The 17,006-nt window shown below is 54.9% G+C and overlaps 1 protein-coding gene across 2 annotated transcripts; it reads right to left on the bottom strand.

The window, feature by feature from the left end:
• Window positions 1–877: 877 nt before the first annotated feature.
• On the bottom strand, window positions 878–15,527 carry Selenon (selenoprotein N). Of its 2 annotated transcripts, XM_038333633.1 has the most exons (13): window positions 15,345–15,527; window positions 14,818–14,935; window positions 11,584–11,717; window positions 9,055–9,264; window positions 8,748–8,872; window positions 8,162–8,299; window positions 6,332–6,413; window positions 5,995–6,183; window positions 5,607–5,712; window positions 4,309–4,421; window positions 4,120–4,221; window positions 2,720–2,921; window positions 878–2,319 (listed from the first exon to the last, which is right to left on the bottom strand). In XM_038333633.1, exons 1-12 carry the CDS (start codon window positions 15,525–15,527, stop codon window positions 2,742–2,744), a joined length of 1,680 nt encoding a protein of 559 aa, XP_038189561.1. In that variant the 3' UTR covers window positions 878–2,319; window positions 2,720–2,741. The 2 variants fall into 2 exon arrangements, with proteins under 2 accessions (XP_038189561.1, XP_038189560.1); XM_038333632.1 differs by having other exon boundaries at window positions 878–2,921.
• Window positions 15,528–17,006: the final 1,479 nt, after the last annotated feature.

Genomic DNA, 17,006 nt, shown 5'->3' with positions numbered 1-17,006 from the left:
TCTCCTCACTAGTCGGATAGGAGCACAAAAGGCTGCTTTGGCTCTGCAATGTGGTTTGCCCCAGAGCCCTCTGTGGACGGCTAGGTGTTGACACTCTCTGGTTCTGTGTTTTTTTCCTTGCCCTCTTCTGACTCAACCCTTCTTACAGGTCTCCCCCTTCTGACCTCCTCCCCACCATGTGTGTGCACTATGATGCCCATGTGGCTGTCAAAAGAGAACTAGGAATTGATTCTTTCTACCACGTGGGATTGAGGGACTGAACTCAGGTTGTCTTGGTAGCAAGCACCTTTACCCAGTGAGCTAACCCACCACCCCTACTGGCACATTTCCTCCCATAATTACCTAATGCCTGCCATAGACTCACCTTCTAAGACAATGGGTTTAGCCTCAGGACCACTCTCTACACAAAGTTCCAGATTCTTTGGTATATTTTATCATTCTATCTATTGCAGACTTACCTTAGGCGAGTCACTCAAGACCTCTGCTGACAGACAGAACTCCAAAGACAGACCAGCTCAAATGTGCCCATCCTTGCCCATCTCCCGACAGAGGCAGCAGTCAGACTGCACAAGGTCGAAACCAAACATCCTGCTCAAAGGAAAAGCGCCAAGATCCCTTCAACTCTCCAATTTTATTACAGGACAAGCTAGGGATGGGGCAAGAAAGAGGCAGAGGGGTGGCAAGCTGGCAGCTGGGGATGTGCAGTGGTATCAGCTGAAGACCCAGAAAGCCCCAGCAGTCAGTGTGGAATCCACTCTGGCCCCTTCTGAGGCTGGGTGGCACACATGCACCATGTCTACAAGATGGCAGAGGCACTGTGAAGCGCTCAGATGCTCTCCTTCTCTGTAGGGTTCTGGAAGAACCTACTCCCCCCCCCCCCCACACACACACAGAGAACCTGGCAGAGCTATCGGCACCTGCTCTCTTCAGTCATATCACGAGTCATGGTTTTCTTTGTTTCTCTGAGACAGGGTTTCTCTGTAGCTTTGGAGCCTGTCCTGGAACTAGCTCTTGTAGACCAGGCTGGCCTTGAGCTCACAGAGATCTGCCTGCCTCTGCCTCCTGGGATTAAAGGTGTGTGCCACCACCGCCTGCAGGAGTCATGATTTTAGAGGAGTTCCTTCCCACCACGGGGGGGGGGGGGGAATGAGTAGTGATATCAAACAAAGCACCCCCAAACCAACACACAGCCGCTGGAGTTACATGGATTTAAATCACAACTCCAGAGCTCTGAGTGACCCTGAGAAGCCACTTGGCTTCCCCAAGATGCGAGCACCTTGGTCTGAAAATGGGGGTGATTTTCCAATTCACTGTTCTGTTGTGAGAACTAAATGAGAAAGCGTGGGTGGTTGGTGCAGAGCATCCCAGAGACTGAGGCAGGCACCGTGGAGTGACTCCAGCAGCAGACGGGGGTGGGAGGGGAGCTGGGCTCAGGCAACGGCTACCAGCCTTCCTCCTCTGCCAAGCTGAAGGCTGAGCCCCTGGTGGGCAGGGGAAAGAACTGGGCACACAGGGAACCGGGTGAAGTCAAGAAGGCCTTAATGAGATTAAGTGTGCAGCAGGACAGAGCTGGGGAAAGGCTGACCCTCCAGAGGACTACTTATAAAAAAGGTAGAAGAGAAGGAAGACGGGCGTATTCCCACCCCCACGTGCAACTGCGAGGACATCAGGCTGGACCCATCTGGGATTTCAGACCCAGCCATCATGCGGCTGCTGCTGGGGGAAGCCACTGCCCCCTTCTTTCTCCTCAGCATTCAGATTTTTTAAAAATGTAAACTGTGAGAAAGTTCATATAAAATAAAAAAGTTCATATATAAAAACACTTTTCTTGTGTGTATAAAAAAGACTGGCCATGGTTAGTGGTTCAGGATGTGGACTGACTCCCTAAGAGTAGCCCGGGGGAACTGGTGATCACCCAGTGGCAACGAGTCTGTCTGCAGGACCCTGAGGGCCTAGACAGTGCTGGCTGTGTGGAAGGCTGTGGTCTTTAGCTGGGCTACACTTCTACCGAGTAGGGGTCACAGAGTGGGAGGTGTCATGGGGACACTGACTCCAATGGTCCTGTCATGAACCCGTGCTGGGGCAGGCAGTAGGACCCCGCTCCCCAGAACCCATCGCTGATGTACAACCTACTTCACAGTGAACTTCAACTCCCCAAACAGGACTGGACTCGGGCCATTGGGTCCATGAAGCGCTCTGAAGGGGGCCAGTGTGACAATATGGTCTCCGCTTCTGTAGAAGGGCCCTGCACACAGGCTTCCACAGCTATCTTCGGCTGACAACGACTCCAAGCTGGGAGCACTGGGCACAGAACGTTGCCTGGGGGATGGCCAAGACAGAAGGTGCCAAACAGGCATGGGGCTGGCAGCCTGGCACCCAGGGCCAAGCTCATGAATTCCTTTGGCTTGAGAGGGGAGCCAAGAAAGAAGGGCAGTCTGTCTTCCCAGCCCCAAGGCCCTAAACTATATCACTGGGTGGAAGGGCCACGGAGATCACCCCAGACCCTGTTTTGGGGGACTTGAAGCTTTGGGAGCCCGATGAGAATGGAAGAACTGGTAGTGGTAGCAGGCCTCTGGCTCACTTACACGCTCAGCCAGGCCCTTTGCCTAGCCACCTTCCTTTGACCTCACTAGGTAGCCTGGGAGGCCATTTCCAGTGCGAAATGGATGGAGGGCATTGTGGCTCCAGGGCGTGTGGAATCTGTCCACCAGGTTCTCACCAGGTCAGGTTTCTCTAGGAGTCTAGGCACCCGGGGGCTGGAGGAGGGGCAGGCCACGCCGGAGTCCCTCCCTCAGGAACTGCATGTAGGTGGCTGTGGATGGGTCCTCAAAGGTCGAGGAGAAGCTGAAGACGTTGTTTTCCATGTCTTCTGGCTTCATGGAGGTGATGTCCAGGAAGTAGTTGGCATTGATGTGGTGGACCTGGGGGAAAGGCAGGGTGAGGAGGACTGGAGAGGCCGAGGCCACACCTGCCCAGGCCATTGCAGCCTCTGCCAGCTTCACGCGGGGTGAGATCAGACAGGCTAGCACACTGGCTCGAGCTGCCCAGGCCAGGCTGCTCCCCTCTTCCTCAGCTCCCATGTAGCCCTCTACTGAGGGAGTGCCCCCCACCTCACCCACTAAGCAGAAAACCAACCTTCCAATACCACCTTTCCTCTACTATGCCCCACAAATGGCCTCTCTTCTGTTCTTGTGACCCCCAACACCTGTCCAAGTGCTCAGTTAGAGCCCCGTGCTCAGGGTGCACCCCATGCTCAGGGTGCCCGGTACTCAGGGTGCCCGGTACTCAGGGTGCCCGGTAGCCAGAACGCCACCGAGTCCTTGCCTTTCTGTGGAGCTTGCTGGGGTGGGTGCGTAGTGAAGGCACAGATGGGTGAGCCACAAGGAAATGAAGCAATGGACATGTGAGATGCATGCCAGTCAAGAGTCTCCCAAAATCCTGTCTCCTTCTCTTCAGGACCTCAGGGTAGGCCCCATGGAGTAGGAGCCAGTAACACACCAGCCTCCCCACTGTCCCTCTGGGCCTTTCCTCCTTGGCTCCCCAATACGGCCAGGGGCTTCTCACCTGAGCCTGGACCAGCAGAAGCCTCAAGCACACCGTCCTTCCCCTTCATCAGCCCACCTCCTGCTCCTGACTCCCCTCCCTGGAGGCTGGCCAGCTCACCACCCTCCCATAGCCCTGTCTTCCCACTCTGGCCGCACTGAGACTGAACACAGCAGCTGTCAGAGCTGGAGCCTTTCTCTACTGCTCTGATGATGGACAAGTTTTTCAAGGCTGCTGTGACCTGACACCAGGCCCTCTAAGCAGCCTGCCCGGAGATGGGGACCTGGAATGTTGGCTCAGGCCAGGCCTTCCTCTGTTCCTCTCTACCCTCCTTCCCCGGCTCCCAGGGAGCCTTCCCTTGGGCCATGTTTTGTCCAGCGAGGTTCCCTTGGGGACATCTTGACTCTAGTGCTATATTAAATGCCTTGCTGTACGTGATCACCCCCACCCCAGGATCTCCTGCTCAGGATCCCTAGGCCAGTGATGGAGATGACAGCCTCAGACCAGCTGAGACCAGCTCAGGAAGAGACCACCCCCATGCTCGCTGTCCCCTGCTCCCTGTCCCCTGGGACCCACCACAGTGCCGTTGGGCAGGCAGACCATCATCTCCACAGGGAAGCTGTACTTCTCCAGCTGCAAGCCTGCCAGCTGCCTGTGAAGTGGGTTCTCCTGCTGGACCTGTGAGGAACAATGTTATTTCCTGGTACCTGGGCCTCATGCTGTCTTGGGGACTCCACAGGCTGTTCCCCCTGACCCCTTGCTCACCTGCAGGTCTTCCAGTTCCTTTACCAGGGACCAGGTACTGATGAAGCTCTCATTGAGGAGCGTGAGGATGGGCGGGCTTTCCAGGACAGTCTCCCGGAGAGTCCGCCCTGAACCTGTTTGGGGCAAGGCCAAGGGTGAGCAGCTCTGATTTTTACAGCAATGATCTCAGTTTGGGTAAGTCCTGCAGGCTGCAGAATGTCTCTGCACCCAGACGAAATAACGGGTTAGAAGAGTAGATACTATCCAGGAGTGGTGGCACACATCTGCAGCCTAGCACACAGGAGGCTGAGGCAGGAGGATTGCTATGAATTGAAGGCCAGCCTGTGCTACATGAGTGAGTTATAGGCTAGCTTGGGTTACTGTCTCAAGAAATGATAAAAAGCCAACAGCAGCCCCCCAAGGGGTAGATGCTGAATGAAGGGACGGTGGGATTAACATGAACATACTGGCATCCCAGGTTCAGGCTGGGGTGGCCGGGACCTTGTTAGCAGCTACAGCCTCTCAGTCCACTTAGTTCTGTCTCTAGGGCCTTTACACAGACACTTTTTACCCCAAACACTCTTCCTGTCAGGTGACAAACCTCTAATCTCTGAGTTTAAAAGTCACTTTCTCCAGGAAACCTTCTGACCACCACTCCCCCCTCCCCACCAGCTTTGCTTCTGTTAATCCACTTTGAACTCACTCTTGGACACCCAGAGAACTTTCCAGAAGGTCTTTGATGAACATTCTGAATAAGAAGCCCAAGCCCTGGGCTGGAGAGATGGCTCAGTGGTTAAGAGCACTGGCTACTCATCCAGAGGTCCTGAGTTCAATTCCCAGCAACCACATGGTGGCTCACAACCATCTGTAATGAGATCTGGTGCCCTCTTCTGGCCTGCAGGCATACATGCAGACAGAATACTATATACATAATAAATAAATAAATTTTTAAAAAAGGAAAGAAAAGAACCCAAGCCCAGCTTCTGGCACTGTTTCTTCTCTCACTTGGAGACTTGACTTTACAGAGTATAAGATACATTAACACCCAATGATGAAAATAAGCTCAGAGGGGAAGTTGCTTGGTCAAGGTCACCAAACTAAAATGGCTGAATATGAACATGTCTATCTGGTCTTTTCTTCTACACTTGGCGTCATGTTCTAGACTCAGCCTGAGCACAGCAAACCTCCCCTGGGAGTCAGTTCCTAGGTGGCCGAGGTCCTATGGCTTCAAGTTGTATTTTTCTCAGAGCCTCTTGTGCCCTATCCAGAGGGTATGAGGTCCCCACTTTCTCTTAGAGCTGACCAGGGTGTTACCTCACCTCAGCAGGACTGGTCGTCCAGGGCTCCCCACAGCAAGATGGAATGCACAAGTTTGTTCTCAGCCTTGGCCCTGTCAAAGGCCTCCGTGAATGGCAGGTAGTTGACCTGTGGTCAAACCAAGAGAGAAACTGAGTGGCTGGGGTCCTGTTTGGGTTGTGCTTGTAAAGTATGTATTTATTCATGTGTGTGTGTGTGTGTGTGCGTGTCTGTGTGTGAAGGGGCGTGGCTGAGTCACATGAACTCTTTTTCAAGTTTAGAGAAGCAGAGAGGAACCCCACGTCCAAGCGGGCCCTGAGCCCCAGGTTCCGGCACAGTGCCCACAACTAGACTATAGCTCCCAGGCTTGGCTGCACGGAGCCTTACCCTGGCCTTTATGCCCAGTCTCACCTTCTTGAAAGGGTACATGGCCACCTCTAGGCGCCGGGCAGCTTCCTCCCAGCTCAGCTCCTGGTGCCACTTGATTTCCTCAAACACGAACTGGAGGGGTTCTCCCGAGGGCAGGCGGCTGTCAATCATGTTACCATCCTCATCCAGAATCACAGAGGGCACCGAGGGGCCCGTGGCCTCCAGCTCCATCTGGGCCAGAAGTCAGTGGTGAGGGGTGTCTCAGAGAGGGGCCCTGAGAAACTTTCAGGGATGGTTTACTCTGCAGAGGTGGGGAGATGGGACTCGGGGCAAGGCCTTGCAGCTGGACACACCTGGGTAGGGGCACCTGAGTGTTCACCTGGGGTATGTAGCCGATGTCCACCTCCATGTTACTGGTCTCACTGGCCCCATACAGCCACTCCATGTCAACATTCAGGGACCTGAGGATGGCCAGGGTAAAACAACATTACCATCAAAGCCCGTTAGTCACACATCAGGTGCCATGCAATTTTTTTTAAAAGATTTATTTATTTATTATGTATACAACATTCTGCCTCGATGTATGCCCGCACGCCAGAGGAGGGCGCCAGATCTCAGTACAGATGGTTGTGAGCCACCATGTGGTTGCTGGGAATTGAACTCAGGACCTCTGGATGAGTAGCCAGTGCTCTTAACCTCTGAGCCATCTCTCCAGCCCCGCCATCTAATTTTTTTTGAAACTAGGTTTCTCTGTGTAGCTTTGGAGCCTGTCCTGGAACTCGCTCTGTAGACCAGGCTGGCCTCGAACTCACAGAGATCCCCTGCCTCTGCTTCCTGAGTGCTGGGATTAAAGGCATGAGCCACCACTGTGCGGCTGGTACCATCTAATTTAATGCAAGCAGTTGTCCTATTAACAGATGGAGACATTGAGACTCCAGACACTGGGATTTTGACAGCAGAGCCTGAGCCAGGCCTCGACAATTCAAAGGAGTCTCATCACATGACCCATTTACAGCAGAGAGGTGGCCAGTGTCTTGCTGCAGGACACAGGATGAAGCTGCAGGAAGAACCCTGTTGGTGCAGAGGTCCCTGGAAGAACCTCCTAGGCTGGCTCTCGCCTCCACAGGACAGAAGTTTGGCTTGGTCAGTGCAATCTGAAGGCTTGCCACACGGGGGAGCCCCAGGACTGCCACGCAATAGTCTCTGTGGCAGTGATTGAATACCATCAGGGCTGTCCCTGTGGCCAGGTTCTTAGACACAGGCCCAGAAGTAGGTTCTGCCTGGTCATCTACCTCCTGTGTTAATCAGTCCAGGACCTCAAAACAGGCACACTGAGGCCAGCCTCCGTCCCACTTGGCAAAACTCATGAGGGCAGGTGTACAACCGTGTCTCTGTCCTGTCTCTTTCTCTCTCTCAGTGGGTTCAGCCTCTCCCAACCATGATTACCCCTGCTCCATGGGTGAATCAGGGCAGGAGTCAGTCTTCTACCTGGAAGGTGAGGAGACGGGCCCAGAGAGGGCCAGGGCCTTGCTCACAGCCACACAGCCCATTGCTACCAAAAGCAAGTTTTGAATCAGTGCCTCAAGGCTCCCAAGCTCAGGTCCCAGCCTTGTACAGGTTCTCATGAGCCTGTTAATAGTCCACCTGCTATCAGGGAAGAGTCTCTGGAAGTCATCCCCACCCTCCACATACCCCCTCAGTCCCCTGATCTGCTGATGGGGCTGACCCGAACAGGCAAAGAGCTGGCATGGGGCTGAACTAGATGTCACCTGTCTGGGAAGCCTTCCTAGACTCCCATGGGCCCTGTGCGGCTGCTGGCATTCCCCTCAGAGGCATACGTAGGCTAGCTGGGCTGTCTTAGGAGAATGGCAGCTCCAGGGAGGCCCTGCCGGTGGCTATGGGGCAGCAGTAAAGGCTCGACGTATCTTGTTGGGCTCTAGGACCTTGTTCTGTAAACTGCTGGCTTCCCACAGAGGTGGAGGGAATGCCTGGAGATGTCTGAGCAGACAGGAAGACCACTTAGCTACCTCATGCTGCCTCCTCTTAGTCAGCAACCAGGTCCCCAAGTGGTGGTACTGGGGGGCAGGGAAAAGGGCCGAGACTCAAGGTTCCCTGGGCCCCCGATGTCTAGGCTCAGGGGACAGGGTAACGGGAACAGTAGCAGAAAGTAGTAGCGGCGCGCTGAGGCTGTGCTGGGGGCAGCTCCTACCTGTGATTGGGCACGAACAGCCGGAAGTCACGGATGTGTGTAGCATCTTTGGACAGGATGATATGGCCCGTGAACTGGCCCGGTGAGAACCAGAAGGGGAAATCAGGAGGCTCACTGAGCTGGAACTCGGCATGGATCCTGTGGGAATGGGTTTACTAAGCCTGGACCGCTCCCCAATTTCCCCCGGAACCTAGGGAGCCTTGGCCAGACTCCTGTGGGGTTGGGACAGGGAGACAGCGGGAGACACTTCAAATGGCGCTGTTCTTGAAGACACAATCTCTGTGCTGCCTTCCCTGGAAGCCTTGCCCTGACCTTCTCACCACCTCCTTATCCAAGGTGTGTGCACACATGCATGTATGTGTATGTGTCCCTCTGTGTGGGTGATACCATCCTGGTCATCACCCAGGTCCAGTTCAGACACCTCTCACCAAATCGTGTGCCCTCTGAGGAAGTCATTACTCCTCTGACCCACCGAGGAGGAAACAGGTTCAGAGAGCCTGAGTCCACAAAGGAGGGAGGCAGTAAAGTTGGGGGGGGTGTTAACAGATAGGCCTTCCCCTACTCTCCCAAGCTTTGTGACACTCACCGGAACATCACCGTGTAGTAGGAGTCGCTGATGGCAGTTAGGCAGGCCACGGTGCCCTGAGGGGCAAAGCGCGTCTTCACGAAGGGGCGTGGGTGAAACATGCTTAACAGCCGGTGGATGATGACCTGGGGGCGGCAGTGAGACCCTGGCTGGCTTGTCGGACCCTAGGGCCTGGGTCTGTAAGCTGAGGCCCAGAGGGCAGACACTGAAGGAGAAGGATGCCTGGTAGTTGGGTCCAGGTTCAGATAGGAAGGACCACCCCTGAGCTGGGGCTGGTGGGGCCTGCCACTCCTGGTACTGCCCTTACCTCCTTGTCCTTGGGCGGCGGTGGGTAGAAGCGGTTGTTGGACAAATAGCCTGTGAAGACACTCAGCTCGCCAGGGATAATCCACCAGGGCTGGCCCAGCTCCTGACCTGGAGGGGGCAGGAAGGGCCGGAAGTGGCGGGCAGCAAACACTGCGGTCGGTGATGCTGCGGTCGTCCAGTTGCGGAGGCCTGACAGAGCGAGGCGGGAGACCTGGGACAGGGAAAGCAGCGTTCTGGGATGCCCTGACTATGTCCCTCAAGCCCAGTCAGACGACAGGCTGGGGCAGCAGAGGGATCATGGGGAAGGTCACACCTCAGCCACGGCCACAATCTTAGCACTGTCTTGCCAGAGAGTGGCTCGTCTCACACATACCCTGCCCGGGCTCCAGTGGTTTCCCAGGTCCACCCACACCAGGGCAGCTTACTCAGGCCCGGCCACTGAGTAGCTGGATGGGCCACCTGGCCTTGACCAAGGTGGTTGAGCTCTGGCTTCACACAAGTCCAACCCGATTCCCTGCACAAGCCTTCAACCAGTCCCGGGTGCCAGGCCCTGCCCCAGGCTGCCTGGCTCCCACAGGCAGTCCTGCTTTTGCCCCAAACCACATGTGACAAGAGTCTGGGTTTGCTGTTGAGTCTGATGATGGAGGGAAGTGAAAAAGCCAGAAAACTCCAGAGTTAAGAGCAGAACGCTGGGAAAGTAGGAGGGTCACCCCAAAGAAGGCCCTGCCACAAGTCACCTGACCATCATGTTCGGACCCTGAGCAAGGTCTTTCCTCACCGTTTTCCTCCCCTTGAAGAGTGTGTGTGGGCAGAAGCGGTTAGCCAGCAGTCAGAGGGCTATCTACACATGGCACGGAGTTGAAAGGCAGGGCCCTGGAGGTATGTGGCCCCTTGTTACAGCTCTACCCTCTGTAGCTCCTCTACGGTCTTAAGGCCATCATTGAGCCATCATTACCAGGACAGGAGGACCACCATACTCCCTGCCCCTGCAGAGGGGATCTGGACCACTGGGAAATTGCCAATCCTTGCTGGGCAGCAGGCCCCTCCCTCCCTCTCTACCTCCAGTGTTAAGAGCCAGGCTTGGAATCTAATAGGCAGGTTCTCAAAGGAGGGCCAGGTTAAGTTGCCTGCCCCACTGGTCCTGCTCACAGGCTGGCCAACCCTGCAGGGCACTGACAGAGGAAGGGTCCTGTGCTGTGGCAGGGTTGGGCACTGCCCTGCCTCCCTGAGTATTGAGGTCCCCCTGGTTTTTATCCCACCACCATTTCCAGCATTCTCTGGGAGCTACTGGCTGAGCAACGCCATCACTGCCAACCCCTCCTCCACTCCCGGTCTCCCATGTAAAGCTGAATCCATGTTTGCCAACCCCTCCTCCACTCCCCGGCTCCCATAAAAAGCTGAATCCATGTTTCCACCTACAGAACTCCCCCTGACGTGCCCTGGCCACCTCAGTGTGCTGTGTCCCGCGAGGTGATATTCTCCCTCTTCTTACAGCCCCCATTAGGGCAAAGAGCACACTGAACCTGTTCGCCAGCCAGGAGTTTCCATCACCTGATCTGCTCCCCACTTTCCATCAGCAGCCACACCATGCCCTTTCCTCTTCTGTATCCTCCAGGCTGTACCCTCCATCCATCCCCCTGCCTCTACCAACTCCAGGAACTGGTCTGCTGGCACCCCCACCCCCAGCCTGATTTCACAACCGACCCACTGAGGCATTTTGCTTCTGCAGAACAAAGGTTAAAGGTCAAACAGAGACCCTCAGCAATCTAGCTTCTTCTCTTGCTGCCGCACTAGCGAGCATGCCTCTCACTGGCCCTGGGCCAGCCGCACCTGCCCTCTGGCCTGCCTGCCACCTTTTGCCACAGTCTCTTGCTCACGCAGAAGTGGGGCTTTGCTGAGCAGGTATGGGCTGGGCACAGAAGGATGGTTGCTTTCCTCCTGGCAGAGGGAGCAGCAGACAGGGAGGTGGGAAGCAAACCCTGTGGTTAGGAAGGAAACCCAGAGGATCTGGTAGGAGACAGGTGACAGCCAGCAGGGGTGGGGACGGGGCATGGCCCTGCAATAGGCTCACTGTGTCCTCAGGGCCTGGAGCTGGGAACTAGCTGACACCTGTCTCCTCCCTTCTCTCCCCCAGGGGCTTGTCCTCGCCACAGTCCCCACCAGATGCTACACTGTGCATCCAGGTCACCATTGACAGAGCACCTGCCACATTCCAGGAGTTGGAACAGACAGAAAGTGCCTATCACCAGGGCTCCATGACTCTAACTCTTTGCTTCAGCCCACCCATCTGTCCCTGGGGACAGCCTCTGTTAGATGTCACCCTTGCCAGGAAGCTCTCCCAGACTTCCCTGTGTACAGAGGAGCTCCTGCAGCTTCCTCTGGCTCTCCCACCAGACTGAACTGGGAAGCAAGCTCAGCTTCTTGGATGCCGTGGGCACCCTGAGGGACACTGGCAAGGGTGAGGAAGAGGGCACAGGCCTGGCACACAGGCAGTTTTGACATCCGTGGTCCCTCCCTTGCCCCGACTCACCCCTAGGAAGCCATCTTTGCTCTTCGTCATGGTCTCTGTGAGCAGAGGCTGGAATCGGGCTTCTATGGTGAGAGTCTCCTCGCTGGGATCATGGTGCAGCTCCCCCTCCTCATAGCTGGCCGCAGGAACTGACCCTGTGGGACAGAGGTGACTGGGGAGACCTTGCCCAGGGCTCCAGGCCTCACTTGTCTCAGGATGCCTGTGATGAGGGAGCTAGGCTTGGGACAGGGCTAAGAACTAACAGTCACCGAAGTGACAAACACCATCCAGGGATCCTATTTCAGCACAGCCCGGGAGCAGATGATATAACAATTTCACTTCACAAGCACGTGGAGATGATGTCACTTCGGAGGGAGTCAGGACTCAAAGCCAGGCCCGTGTCACTCTGAATTCATGATTAGTTATGACCTTCTTCTGGATCTTAGGGGACTGTGAGGAACTCATTCAAGGGAATCTTAGCAAAAAGAAAAGCAAGCCACATCAGGCTATAGGCTATGACGTATGACGTCATTGTATGAGAACCCGTGGGCAGAGACTTGACTGTCTCTCCCTGCTCTTCTGGCTGGCTTGGCCTCGCTGCATGAGGAGCAGCTCTCCCATAAGGAGATGCAAAACTCCTCATATTTCCCATGTGGATGGAGCCACAATGCAATGTTTAGGGGAGGAAGCGACTTCCAAAGCAATGGCAGAATGGTTGTCTACGACAGAATGAAGCATGCTAACGTTATCCTCCAGGCTCCCGAGGATGGATGAAGGTAGAGAGACCACGCCTGGCACTTAGTGGTGGCACTGTGACTAGCCAGGCTGACTGGGGCACATCCTAGGTACCTCGCAACCACAGGCATCAGAAGTACCCAGACTCCCTCTTCACACTGCAGATGCGCAGGGCCCACCTCTGCCTACCAAGTGGACCCTCCAGGGGTTACTCCACAGCAGCCCTGTTCAGAAGATCGCTTTTGGGCTGGCAAGATGGCCACATAAGCCTGACCTGAGCTCTATCCCTGCAACATGTGCTGTACAACAAACTAGAGAGGCTCGGCCTCAGCTGGGCAGTGATGGCACGCATTTTTAATCCCAGCACTCAGGAGGCAGAGGCAGGCGGAGCTCTGGGAGTTCGAGGCCAGCCTGGTCTTCAGAGTGAGTTCCAGGACAGCCAGGGCTACACAGAGATGGAGGGAAGAGAACTGACATCTAAAATTTGTCCTCTGGGCTCCAGGTGTGTATTGTTGCACACACGTGTGATTGTGCATATACGCACTAATAATAAACAATTTTATATGATCGTTGATATTTCTCTATCTACAAGTCAATGCAGGAAAAACCTTTATTTTATTTATTTATTTATTTATTTATTTATTTATATTTGAGACAAGGTCTTAGGCTGACCTGGAACTTGCTATGTAGATCAGGCTGGCCTAAAATTTGTGGTACTGTTCTCTCTTCTGCCTCCTGAATGCAGGGATTTTGGGTGTGTACCATCACTTCTGGCCAGCAGAAATTTGGAACAGCATTCTGAACATCAGAGAAAGGAAGGGAGGACTGTGTAGGGTTATTATTAGTTATTATTAGCCCTGCAAACTGAATGATTTCAGTGGTAATTATTAAGAACAACTGGGCTTTGGTGGCTCAAGCCTTTGTTGTTGCTGTTATAGAGATCCTGTCTCAAAACAAAACAACAAAAACAACCAGACATGGTGGCGCAGACCTATAATCCCAGCTACTTGAAAAGCTAAGGCAGGAGAATCCAGAGTTCAAGACTAGCCTGGGCAATTTTGTGAGATCATATTTCAAAATTAAAAGATGGGGCTGGAGAGATGTCTTGGTGGTTAGGAACACTGGCTGCTCTTCCAGGAGACCTAGGTTCAATCCCAGCACCCACGTGGTTGCTCACAACTGTCAACTCCAGCTTCTGGCGATCTTCTGCCCTCTTCTGGCCTCTGAGGGTACTTCACTCTAATGGTGCACATACATGCAGACATTCATGCAAACACATAAATATTTTTTTAAATTTTTATTTTCACCTGACTGTCCTCCTCTAGCAGTGATCACAGGAACCTGGACCAGCAAAGTGACCATCCTTCATACCCATCCACAAAAGCTGGCAAGCCCGTGATGGCACTATGGTACCTGATCCTGAGAATAATTGGTTTCTTCAGCCCCTGACTCTCGCCCACTGACAGGCTTCCACAACCAGCTGGTGCCCAAGTGGGTGCCTAAGATCATAAGTCTGAGAATAGAAGAGGGCACTGGGGACACTGAGGCAGGAGGCCTGCAAGTCAGAGGCCTGCCTGGGCTATACAGCTTAGTTGAGTGGTAAAACATTTGAGTAATATAAACAGAGCTTTGTGTTCAATGTCCACTGTCTCCAAAAGCTGGGGGAAGGAGGGCGAGTGACGGTGTGAGCTGGGGAGAGGGCTCACTAGAGCCCTTGTCTCACAAGCAAAGTCAGGCAGAGTCTGCTGCAATCCCAGCACTAGAAAGGGGAGGTGGAAAACAGAGGACCCCTGGCCACTTGCTGGACACTTGCTGGCCACCAGCCTAGCATAAGTAAAGGAGTCCAGCGCTAAAGAGAGAGTCTGCCTCAAACAAAAGGCGGGAGGTGCCGGAGCACTGAGGTTTTCCTCCGACCATCTGACATACACCCACACTCACAAGCACATCGACACCCAGCCTGGGTGGGAGGGGACAAGCACTTTATAATTTATTTATTTGAGATTCAGGTTATTCTGCTCTTATTTTACGAAAATTAACAGTTGCACCTGGGCAGCCCTGGCTAGCAGGCGCTGGGAATCACGCGGCACCTGGGAGTCAAGAGAGCAGCGGACACAGCTGTGGGTCCTGCTTGTGACTATTTGCACATTGGCCATTGCTCACAGCCCCTCTGAATCTTCAACCCTGGGAGCCAGGGCAGGGCCCCACAATCAGACGGCCAGGTCTAACCTGGTTCTCTGCCTTCTAGCCCAGCAAGCGGGTGTCTCCACCTTCTGAAGTACAGCTAGCAGGACAGTGTCCACCTCCCCAGGCCTGTGCCAGGGGTAAAGGCTGAACCTCCACAGAGTGCTTCAAGCCAATGATGCGGCGGGGAAGTGGTGGAGGAATGCCAACGTTACCATTCACAATCATGACTGAAAAGAGCTTGGGTGCCAAAGCAGCCCGTGCACCCAAAGTAGTGGGGGTGGGGTCAGGGGGACCTGACCTGGTATGCGTCCCGTGAGTGCCCAGCATCTCTGGTACCTGTCAGTTTCTCTGCAATGGGTTTGAACTCTTCCGGGCTGATGTACATATCCTGGTCCGTGTCCAGCGAGGAAAAGAGAAAGAGGCCATCTGTCCCCAGAACCTTCAGTGCCGATTCCTGTTTGGGAGGAAAGGGCTGAGATGACAAGCCCCAATCTCCCCATCCCAGGCCGCAGCAGGCAGCTGCTTCCTGCTACAGTGAACTCCTGCCATCCTCTTCCAGAGTCCCTTCCGTACTTGCCAGCCCATTCGTCCAAATACCAGCTCAACAGTCCCAGAGTTCCTTGTCCCCTTTCCAGTCGCTGCTGGCCCCTGCCTCACATCCACGCCTTCATCCATTGTCTACTCTGGGTGCCCTTGCTTCCCTTCCAAAGGCCCGGTCCTACTTTACCCTGTCCCGGCCACTGTCCCCTCCAGCTTTCCCAGTCCCCCTTCCCGGGTCCGGGGCAGAGCTTCACTCTGAGCCTCAGTTTGCAGCCACTGTCCCAGGCAGCCCCGTGCACCGTCCCCCTCCGGTCCCCACCGACCTGCCGCGCGGCCGCCTGGGCGTCGGCTAGGAGCGCGCAGGCCCGGGCAGCGGCGGCGGCGGCCCCAGCGGCCACCAGGGCTCCGAGCAGTGCCAGGGTGCGGGCGCGCCTGCGGAGAGGCGCGGGCTGCGCGGCGGGGTCCGGGCTGTGCGAGCGCTGCGCCGCAGGGCGGGCCTGGCCCATGGCGGCGGCTCCCGGGCTCCTGGCGGCTGCGGGGACCGGGGAACGCGCGGCGCGGACGGCGCGGGGCGGAGCCGGGAGGGAGGGCGTCAGCTGGGCCCACTCTGCCGGCCTGGCTCTGCCCAGGGGGAAGAGGGAGGCCAGAGGGAGGGCGCGGCGCCGGTTCAGTCGGCCCACGGGCCCTCTGTCCTTACCTCACCTCTCATTGAAAAAAAGAAAGGAAGGAAAAAAAAAGGAAAAACAATTATTTTAGACATCCTTTCTACTCTGTAGTTCAGCCTAGCCTGGAACTTGCTGTGTTGTCCAAGCTGGCCTTAAACTTGCAATGATCCTCCTGTCTCTGTCTCACGAGCCTTCAAGTATGATCACCCTCACCCCTGCACAAACACCGGGTCGTCTTTCCCTTCCTTCCTCCCGTCCATCTAGGTTTCTGTTACTTTTGCAAAACATGGATGCCATTTTTGAAGACTGCTGTTGAAATCATGATCTAAAATACCCGTTGGGGCTCAAGAGGACTCACGGGGACTGGGGAGATGGCACAAGCTTAAGGATGTGAGTTCGGATCCCCGGCACCCATGTGAAAAAGACAGCCGCGCCTGCACACATCTACCTGTAATATAGAAAGGCAGAAACAGAAAGATCCCTGGGACTTGCTGGCCAGTCAGCCTAGCGAAACAGACGGGTTCCCGCTTCAGTGAAAGACCCTGTCTCAAAAAATATGGTGGAGGGGGCTGGAGAGATGGCTCAGAGGTTAAGAGCACTGGCTGCTCTTCCAGAGGTCCTGAGTTCAATTCCCAGCAACCTCACAGCCATCTGTACTGAGATCTGGCACCCTCCTCTGGCGTGTGGGCGTACATGGAGGCAGAATGTTATATACATAATAAAAAAATATGGTGGAGTGATAGAGGAAGACTTGTGACATCGACCTCTGGCCTATGTGTGCACACGTGTGTGCAAACCACACATACACATACTCACAGAACCAGGTTTCCATGATCCCCTATAATACCAGAGCAGAATATAGCTGAACAGGTTTTAGCCATACATAAAAACGAGGCTGAAGCTCAGTGGTCTCCAATGACGACCCTGTTCTCTGCAGCGTCTTCAGGCATAAACGGCCAATGATGAAGCCCGCACCTCCCCTTCCCGGTCCAGCTGAAGGGCCCTTCTTCAGATTGCTCTTTATCACGTACAGGTGATGAGCCCTGAGACCTTCACAACCCAGGGTCAAGGTTTCCTCCTGTGTGTGGAGGGTCAGGCTGCTGGGACTGCAAGCTCGGCAGGTGGTGTAGTTACCAACTGGATCTGGCTGACACCGGGAATAACTCTTTTCTGGAGAACACTGGGCATGCTCAGGGCAGGGCGTTAGGAAAAGAAGGGATCCAATTGGAGGAAATGGTTCCCTCTTGGTCCAGTCCCTCGAGTCCTCTTCCTGTCAGGCTTCCTTTAATGATATCCGGCTCCAAGGCCCCAAGGTGACTA

Source organism: Arvicola amphibius, chromosome 6 (assembly GCF_903992535.2).
Source record: "Arvicola amphibius chromosome 6, mArvAmp1.2, whole genome shotgun sequence".
NCBI classification, from domain to species: domain Eukaryota; kingdom Metazoa; phylum Chordata; class Mammalia; order Rodentia; family Cricetidae; genus Arvicola; species Arvicola amphibius.
The sequence above is the reverse complement of the archived record's forward strand: the minus strand, read 5'-3'. Positions and strand labels throughout refer to the sequence as shown.